Raw genomic sequence first — 10000 nt, 5'->3', positions numbered from 1 at the left:
TAGAAAAAAAATGTCAGAAACAAGTCAGATTACTTAAGGCTAGTTTCAACAATGCGCTACTGCCAAGTCAACTAAATTCCGGAATTAAATTTGATGCTTCCACAGCGGTAGTACGACATTTGAAGCCATTCAGTGCTGCAACGTGAATTTAGTTTGACATGGCAATCACGTTCAACAGGGTCTGTCATGCTGCATGGCACTGGTATGTGCAGCATGGTTTCAAACACTTTTGCTATTGCAGTGCTGAGCTCAATTCATAAATTGTGAAGATCATTCTACAGTGCATGCTTTAGCTGACCGCTGGATGGAAGGTTTTTTAAGCGTTTTCTTTTGTTTTGAATTTGGTGCAACTGACTTAAATTCAACGTTGAAACCACTCCCATGCTATTGTCATGCCACTGACAGGTCAAATTCATTTAAGTTCAACATGGCATAAGTGTTCCCTTTGAGGCAGGCATAAGTGCATGATCATAAAGAAGTAAAATGCTAAAGCAAAGCAGATGATATGGTTCAATCTTTCAAAATATCATAATTATATCCTGTAAATCTGCATCATTGAAGATTCCAACCTCAGGATTGCTGGTTTGAGGGCTGGTTCTGTCGCCATGTTGTTTCCTTGGACAACAAGAAGTATAAAATAATGGTTACCAGCAATGTACGTGTACCTCGAGGGGTAACCCCATGATAGACTGGTATCCTATCCAGGAGGGAGGGGACATTTAAGCCACAAATACACTGTATGCCCGTGAAATCTACATACTTTGAATTTGAAGTTGATGTCAAGGAGAAATGTTTCGATAAACTCGCGCTGCAGCATGTAAAAACTGTTAATTGGTCGATTTCCTTCAGTACTTAAGCTTAAATCCATCAAAATTTGTCCCTTAAGTTCAAGTGTATCAGGCTCCAAGTGAAGAGAACACAGTGACAAAACTGATGTATGTTTCAGCTGCTTAAGTGTTTACATTGTATAACGTGAACTTTGAGAGTAAGAGGTTTGAAAAAAAAAGGGGTTTTTGATGTAACTTTAGTGAAAATGACTTCAATATGGGTTCTCTTGTGGAAATGTATATTTCATGTGTTTTACAGTGTGGAAAATTCTTGTTGAGGCATTTGTTGTGACAACTTAAAATACTTATTAGAGATGAAAGAACATTGAGACATTTTGAATAAGGGTGTGTGGTGGGGCAGGTAACATACCCCATATTTTTGTCGCATAAGGGGAGTTACATTTGTAAGCTGCAAAAAAAAAATAGTTTAGTGTCAATTTCCCAACAGGACGAAAGGTTTGACATATTCAGATGCTGGAGTAGATATCAATGCTGGCATTTCATTGGTGAATGCTCTCAAGCCATTAGCTGCATCTACTTGCCGTACAGGCTGCAAAGCAGATCTGGGTGGATTTGGAGGGTTCTTTGATCTAAAGGCAGCTGGTTACTCAGACCCTTTGCTTGTCAGTGGCACAGATGGAGTGGGGACTAAACTTAAGGTTAGTTGGTTATCAGACTTTGGCAGAATAATAAATTATTTTTGATGTGACTTGCCCTATATGTGGCACAGACATGGTTGGGCAAAGAGTAGGGTACATATGGCCTCTTGTTCAATGGGAAATTGTCCCAGGATATTCACTGTGTTGTTACCCATATTTCAGGTGGCTCATTCAGTGGGTATGCATCACTCAGTGGGTATTGATTTGGTTGCAATGTGTGTGAATGATATCCTTGCTCATGGTGCTGAGCCTTTGTACTTCTTAGACTACTTTTCTACCAGTAAACTTGACGTAGGCAAGGCTAAGGAGGTCATCAGCGGCATAACTCAAGGATGTTTAATTGCTGGATGTGCTCTTTTGGGAGGTAGGGAATTAAACATTTCACGCTTGCAAGTGACACAGATTTCATTCTGGCTAAAGCCAGACAATCTTAATTTGCAGTATGGAACCATTTTAGGGAGAAAAAGGTTAACCTAATTAGTTTGCCAGATGATTTATGATTATTAAAGGTGATAGAATTCAGCTATATATGCTTTACCCTTTCAAAAGCTGGCCTTTTTGAGTATAAGTTGGAAGAAAGAAAGACTGCAAGTGTACATTGTAGCTTGGCGCCCAACCACGCCATTCTCGACAAACATGGATTCATTCACATCTCGAAACCTTTCAAAGACCACAAGAATGTAGAAATAAGCAAAATGTCACCGATCATTTTTTCATAAAGGGGTTTTAATTCTACCCTCATTTGATTCACGTATGTTTTAGTCTTAAGTACATTAATTTTAATAACCTCTTTTTGGTCAAAATAATGAGGTGGTAAATTAAACTGCAAGTGGGTTTTTAGTCAGGGCCAGTAGACCTTGTTCATGTCCTTGCCATCAACCTCGTTCCCAGGCTTTCAGAGAGAGCGTGGGAACAAGGTTGCCCTGTTATTAGACTGGAACTGGCATGCTAAGTAAGATGATGTGGGGAAAATGATTTTCATGCGAACAGATTTCCTGCGTCAGTCTCATACCTTGGTCATTCCAATGAAAGCGTGAGAATTTGAATTACATGTAACCCATTCACTCCTCCGACATCCCAAGAACAATCCCCCACCCACCCCACCCACCCCTGTTTGATTACTAAAATTGTCTAGCGCAATAGGAATCAATGAGTTTTTGACTGGTTAACCCATTACCCAAGGATTCTCTCAGTTGACGAATAAACTCCTAATGGTCTCACGTCAGACAGAGTAAAATGTGTTGTCTGACTCCCAGGAGTCATTTGGTTAAAGCCTGTTTTCAATACTGTTAGTTAGGTTGTTACCAGCAGTGCAAATATTGATGGCTGATGTTGCAATATGCCCTCGGGAAATATGATAATGCAAGTTGCTTAGCAACGGGAGAAGAGATGACTGAAATCGAGATCAAACCTTAAGATCACCATAAATTCTTTTTGCTCAGTTGGTAGAGCATTCGACAGAGGTTGTGTTGCCGTGGTTTCCTTTTCAGTTGTCTATTGTCAGGAAAAAAGCAATTAGCATGTCATTGTTATCAGTTATTATATGTATTTTCATCTTCATTACTTTATTAATGGCAGGTGAGACAGCAGAAATGCCAGGGATGTACTCATCAGGTGAATATGACTTAGCTGGATTTGCAGTTGGTGCAGTCGAGCGAGACCATGTTCTTCCGCGAACAGAGAGTATTAGGCCGGATGATGTTGTGATTGGCTTAGCATCTTCTGGCATTCACAGCAATGGCTTCAGTTTAGTAAGGCGAATTATTGATACTTTTGGATTAGATTATAGCTCATCTTGTCCATTCACCACAACTGAAGGGCTACAGTTTATTACTAAACTTGGTGAAGCTCTACTCACTCCTACCAGAATTTACTGCAAGTCGGTGCTGCCTCTGATGAAAGATGGAAAGATCAAGGCGTTCGCGCATATAACGGGTCAGTTCGTTTATTTTGAAGATTTCCTTTTTGTTAAGGATATGTTTTTCAGATTACCTGCCTTTTCACCCTCTGGAGTCACAACACATTAAATCTGTTTCTGATATCATGTGCGTGTCAGGGTAAAAACAAATTTCTGATTTTTTGAGGGGAATAAATTGCATGTTTTTGTAGAAACAACACCTATTTAGAAGTCCAGGCTGACATGTCAAACAGCTTTGTAGAAACGGTTGAAATGATGGAGGAAGATAAATGTATTTGTACGAAACGAGTGGCAAGTTGTCCACGCGTGTGTGGAGCCCTGTTGGTGACACACACGAGCGCGTATCTATTTTTATTTCATGATACTGGCGCGACTCTTTTTATATGGCGTAACTTTTTACATCTGGCGCGTGTCTATTAGAGCCTGCTTACATGGAGGTGGGGTAACCCGCCTGTCCATGTGAACTCTTATTTTTTCAGCCTTGCATTTACATGATAGGTGAGGTAACCCGCCCAGGCGGGTTTCCCGTTCTCCCAGACCCGTAACCCGTAACCCGTAACCCGTAGCCCACCCAGCCGGAGTCTCATTTTGCCATGTAAAGGCTTGAAGATAGCGTTACGCGCCCACGCAGGGTCGGCTCGTGTCACGATATACTGCCTTTGACGGAGGCGTTGCAGCATTAGAAGGGATAATAAGAAGCCATATCACTGAAAAGTTGAAGCAAGGGAAGCTAGTGAGAGTAAAAGAGCATTAACCGCCAAAGTGCGTCCTTCACCCGCCATTTTGCCTGTTTACGTACTTAGCGACTACGCAGTAGCTTCGAGAAAGGTCACCCGGGACCCGGCGTGGTGAGATTGCATGTATACGCCAGCTATTTTTCAACCCCACCTAAGCGGGTTGCCCCACCCACCCGGGTTACCCCTCCTCCATGTAAATAAGCCCTTATGCCAGCAGGAATGGTGCGACTTTAGGAGCCGGCATATAAGACACGCCATACAAAAAAATCGTTCCAGATATAACGCCAGATGCAAAAGGCAGCACTGAAAAAAGTATCATCAAATAAAATATAGCTACGCGCTCATCTTCATCATCATCAAGTTATAAACGCTACTTGAGCAGTAACAAAAGGAATGCCTGAAAAAATCAGGCTTGCACGAGATTCAAACTCTGACTTCTGTGATACCGGTGCACTGCTCTGCCAGTTGAGTCTTTTAACAAGTTCGTTTTTCAGTGTACCCAATTAAATTATATTAGCTAAGCACAATAAAGCCAATTGTATTGTTTTATTGTAATATCGCCCTGCAGTTACCAATTTCACGGTGATATGATTGTCACAAAGGCATATAGACCGCTGCGCTAGCAGATTTGTGTCTTTTACTCCCATCAGCAAACAAGCTGTTCACTGCAAAGATCGTCCTTTCTTTAAAATCAAGAATTGGGTTCCCAAATTGTTGTGAGATGTATAGTTATCCGTGAAGACTGAGCTTGGAAAAAGAGCATTATTTTTTTGGCGTGGAAAATCCTAATTAAAGCTAATTAATTTTGTGGGAAATGGAAGAATAGGGTAAACACAAACAATTTGGGGTGGGGGGGGGGGGGGGAAGGGACTTAAGGAAAGAACGAAACGTTTCCTTGGACAACGGGCAAAGCCACACAGGGTTGAATATCAAGAGTGTATTAAACCCATTTTTGTATTTTCAGGGGGAGGCCTCATTGAAAATATTCCCCGTGTCCTCCCGTCTGGAGTTGGAGTGACAGTGGATGCCAGCACATGGACAATGCCCCACGTATTTGGTTGGATTTTTGGTCAAGGGAATGTAGCCGTGCAAGAGATGGCAAAAACTTTTAACTGCGGTATAGGCGCTGTAGTCATTGTAGAAAAAGATGTATCGTCGTCGGTGTTGCATCATTTGCATGAACAGGAAGAGCAAGCTTGGATTATCGGCAAGGTTACTCGATGCGTAGACAACAGCAAAAGAGTAATCATTAACAGTCTTGAGAAAGTGCTTTGCGAGTCGGCAAGCAAATCAGACATCAAGAGTCGTCATGTTGTAAGCGGAGTTGTTGATGGCCCTGTTAAAAGAGCAAAGCTAAGCAATGGACTAACAGAAGGAGAAGAGAACGCTCAGGAGATGAAAGTTGGTGTTCTCATTTCTGGCTCGGGAACAAACTTGCAAGCATTGATTGATCAGAGCTTGAGACAAGACAGTTGCGCTAAGATTGTTCTGGTTGTTTCAAATGTGCCAGGCGTCCAAGGATTGAAGCGCGCTGAGGCAGCTGGGATACCTACCAAGGTAAGTTTTTTTTTTCAGACGTCTGTTAGCTTGAAAGTGGCCAAGGCAATGTTGTTTTGGTATCAGTCATTTTATTTTAGTGGGGTTGGTTGGGTGTACATAGCTATTGGGAGAAACATTTTTTCCCATTTAGTTCGTCCAGAAGCACACGACCTTTAAGCGTGTAACTTGCAATTCTTTTCCTTGGAACAAAGCTGGGGATTTTAATACACCAATTTTATGCCCAAATATGGACAAAAATAAGATCGAAGCGCACGAGCGGGAAAATGCGCGAGGTACGTTACATCCAAATAAGGGAATTTGTAAACTCAAAAACCCCAGCTCCTTACCATCAACTTTAAGTGGCATCAAATCAGGTTGAAATGCCGAAAAAGAAGATTTAGCGACCACTTTTATTTTGCATGCTCCAGCTCCTGTTTTCCATAAATATTCACTTTCAGCAAACAAGAGTCTGTTAATGCCTTTTCCCAGTAGTTACTTCATCGAGAAAAGTAAGAAAGGATCTGTTGGGAAAACTGCACCGCTCTAACTAAAATGGGCCGTTGTTTACGCGGCGAACCCAGTGGAGCTCGGTTAGATTGTGGTGCTAACCTGGAACCGAATTTTTCAACACTGGAGTGGAGTACCTCTTCCAACGTTCTCTTGTAACGATTTGTGAAGTTGGAACACATTTATTTGAAATTTGAGTTGCTGTACTCTTACTGGTCATTCTGCAAACTTTTCTCTAAGCCTCTGTGTTTATTTCAAATTGTGCCATTAAGGGCTGAAACAGTCGTCTCCCTTTTAATCGTACTTGCCCAATGGGACGTCAAGCAAACCTGAATCAAACATTCAAGACTGTTTGACCACGCTCGCCGCATCTCATTCGTTGGTGCTTGACACGAAAGGGCCACGGTGAGTAAGTTATCAACATAATCAAACAATGGCGTGTTTTATTTCTAAGGCATTCTGCCGAGTGTGTGCTCGCAGAAACATCCCTTTTTGTTTTTCATTTCAGGTAATTAAACACAAGGATTTCAAGAGCCGCTTGGATTTTGACATGGCCATGCACTCAGCGCTCGAAGAGGCTGGTGTCGAGCTGGTATGTTTGGCGGGCTTCATGAGAATCGTGACCGGAGAATTTGTTCGTAAGTGGCATGGCCGCCTTCTCAACATCCATCCTTCCCTCTTGCCTTCCTTCAAGGGCATGCATGCGCATAAAATGGTCCTGGAAGCTGGTGTATGCATAACAGGCTGCACAGTTCATTTTGTCGCGGTAAGACAGGTTAAAGTGTCAGTTTAACTAGAATTCTTTGATTGGGTAAACTCTCTCTCTCCTTCAAAGTCACCGTTTTTAGACGGCTTCTAATGAGTGTAACAACTGGTTGTAATTTGAACTACGACCGCGCAAGGAATTAGAGTTTAATACTAGGTTGACGCAAGAGAAAATGAGGGGACAGAGAGGGAGGCTCAGGGCGTTGGCCGGGATATGTCATGTCCACAAAAGTTATTTTTAGACGAGCGGAAGTCTTTGTTCTAGCGGAATTCTGTCTTCCGAGACGTCCGCATGAAGTCTTGCCTCGCTCTCAGGTTCTTAATGAAAAGAGAAAATGACGGCGCACGTGCAAGGCTGATGAATATTTATTTTCTTTCAAACATCGGACCGAGGTTGGCCTGCATGCGGACGTCTCGGAAGACTTCCGCTCGTCTAAAAATAACTTTCGTGGACATGACATATCCCAAGGGCTGGACCGGGAGCCTCCCTCTCTGTCCCATCATTTTCTCTTGGTTGACGTCATAGACTGCTTTGCATTACCATAAAGCGATAGTTCTTTGAACAGAGCGATGCAGAGTAATTTGTGACGTCAACCTGGTATCGAACGCATTCCCCTCTGTTGCTCGGTCATGGATCAAACTAAAAAAAGGTTATTAAAATAGCGCAATATATTTGGGACGATTTTCGAGAATACATGAAGTAGGTGCGAGGCCCTAGCTAACTGAATGAGTACTACTGATTTCCTAACTGTTTGTACGCAATGATCCGTTTTACTGAGCCTCGGTTGAAGGGCAACCTCCAGTCCGGCAAGAGAATCGGCAGGTCTTAGGTTTTACTCATGCTGTGGGCACTGGGTGTTATTCCCAGGACAGAAAAAAAAAAAGATCAGTTAACCTTTAGTTCTTCTGAATTCGGCTTGACTGGTTATTGTAAAGTGGCATTGTTCCAGGACTTTATATCAAAGCAAATTCTGAATAGGGATGATTTTCTCAGAGGAGTTCTTAAATGAAGTGTTGCCTGAAAGGACTTTCGTGTCTCGCTGTGGTTTCCCAAAGAACTCCGCACCGCTTTTCAAAAGCAGATAAGGCTTGGACGCTTTTTTCCGCCCTCCGTTCGCTTCGTCTTCATCGAAACGCTTCCAAGTTTTGATCAGTTGTTTTGATTTCTTCTTTTCTTGATATCGTGTGAAATTAGCTGCCATGTGTATGAAACATCACTGAGAAAGTTGGATGGTCCAATATGGACTCTCTGGTCGTGTTTTGCGCAAACAGAATGCCATTTGCTTCGACCAAAGCGCCTAGCTTCATCGTGCGTTTCTAGCTTCCCGAATGTTTTTAACCCGAACTCTTTGTCTTCCTTACAGGAAGAGGTTGATGCTGGAGCAATAATAACGCAAGAGGCGGTTCCCGTGTTAAACGGAGATACAGTAGAAACGCTACAAGAGCGAGTAAAATGCGCAGAGCACAAGGCGTACCCACGCGCCATGGAGCTGCTTGCTAGTGGCAGAATCAACCTGAATGAGGACAATAAAGTGCAGTGGATGTGGTGACAGAAATACTGAAGGAGCTTGCGCTTGTCTTTAGAGAGAGTTGCTTCCATCAGCACCTTGTTATTTTTTTTGTTTGAGACAGTGTTCCCCTGTATTTTAAACGACAGGAAATGTTAACAATCAAACTTCTTTGAAAACGTTTCCTTCGTAGCCAGACTGAAGAAATTATCAGAATCACAATTTTGTTTTAAATTTCCCGGGCCCCGCCATCTTGTATAGTTATGACGTGTTACGATTGCGACAACCGGGTACGTCTTGTATAAATGTAACCGTGATACGGGTGTGATGTGTTACGGCTGCCCTACGGTTGTACACAAGTGTCAAAGTAAACTACAACTTGATCGGCAGGAACAATGTTCTGGTTAGTTAAAGCCAGTAAATAATAGAAGATTCACGAGTGTTGTATACTTACGTTCACTGGTCGTGTGAACTGTAAATTTGCCAAGTTTACGTTATTTTTCGGAGAATGGATTCTTTCACTCATTAAAACTAGTGTTTCGTGGCTTTGCCAAGGCTCTCAAGGGTTTGTCTTTAAGGTTCGAACTCTTTAGGAAATAATAAGGTCTTTCTTCATTAAAAGATAAAGGTACATATATTTTTTTACTAGCAAGTATGACTTGATAAGAATCTAGCTAATACGTTACGAAGCTAATTCATATTTTAAAATTAAGCGATTAATAAAAGAGTGTTTAAAACGCGTGGTATTAGTCTTGGGTTTATGACAAGTTTCTTTCCGAAGTTGGTAGCTAAATGGTTTGACACGAGGTATTATAGTTAAAAGTGGACCAGGATGTCTTGCAGAGTTTATAACTTTCCCAAAAATTTTGCGATCTTGCCCCTCTAAGTAATCGTATACATTGACAGGCTTAGACGTATATATCCTTTTAAAAACAGCGGTCCAAAAAACATTGCACAGGTGTAAGATCAGAGTCGGACGCAGCTTAGACAGATAATGCATAAGTAATATTAGGTGAAACTATAGTATTGGAGAGAAGGTCTATTTCTAACTGATTGTATTCCTCTTTGCGCAGCTTTCTAGGAATATGTGGGGATTTGTCAGCTTCAGTAAGTTTGTTCTTCACTCGCTCAGAAAATTTGCTGTCACTTTGAAAGGTGACCCCTTAGATCTCTACTACATTATAGCAAGGTATCCTCTCAATAAATGAATTAACGGACTCATGACACTTGTTAAAAATGGCAATAAAATATTATATAGCCGAGGCAGCGTGTTGGTAATGTCGGCGCGTACAAACAGCGGCAATCTGATTAGATTAACATCTTACTCCGTGGCGAGGCCACGAAACGCCGGATGACATTAACGCTAGTTGAAAAACCCTTCGAAATCATTTCGTTGCCAGTCTGTCGATGTCGTAATATTCCAATCTGACCGGAGCAGACATTGCAGGCACCCTACTGGCCGAGCCTGTGTTGGCATTCATGTTTAGGGTCATTTTGTCGTGACAGTACATCTATCTAGATGTCGAGGCTAATCGACAGG

The 10000-nt window shown here is 42.0% G+C and overlaps 1 protein-coding gene across 2 annotated transcripts in view; it reads left to right on the top strand.

The window, feature by feature from the left end:
- The window catches only part of LOC137996879 (trifunctional purine biosynthetic protein adenosine-3-like), a 26704-nt gene extending 17503 nt beyond the window's left edge, over positions 1 to 9201 (top strand). The window contains exons 7-12 of one of the 2 annotated variants that reach the window (XM_068842511.1): positions 1276 to 1486; positions 1649 to 1850; positions 3065 to 3421; positions 5106 to 5698; positions 6696 to 6953; positions 8317 to 9201. In XM_068842511.1, the coding sequence (XP_068698612.1) occupies positions 1276 to 1486; positions 1649 to 1850; positions 3065 to 3421; positions 5106 to 5698; positions 6696 to 6953; positions 8317 to 8502 (1807 nt within the window). In that variant the 3' untranslated portion in view covers positions 8503 to 9201. The remainder of the gene's footprint in view (positions 1 to 1275; positions 1487 to 1648; positions 1851 to 3064; positions 3422 to 5105; positions 5699 to 6695; positions 6954 to 8316) is intronic. The other variant, XM_068842512.1, reaches the window with a different exon arrangement.
- The last annotated feature ends 799 nt before the right edge of the window (positions 9202 to 10000 follow it).

Source organism: Montipora foliosa, chromosome 3, assembly GCF_036669935.1.
Source record: "Montipora foliosa isolate CH-2021 chromosome 3, ASM3666993v2, whole genome shotgun sequence".
Taxonomy (NCBI): Eukaryota; Metazoa; Cnidaria; class Anthozoa; order Scleractinia; family Acroporidae; genus Montipora; species Montipora foliosa.
This window is presented reverse-complemented; position numbering and strand designations above follow the sequence as displayed.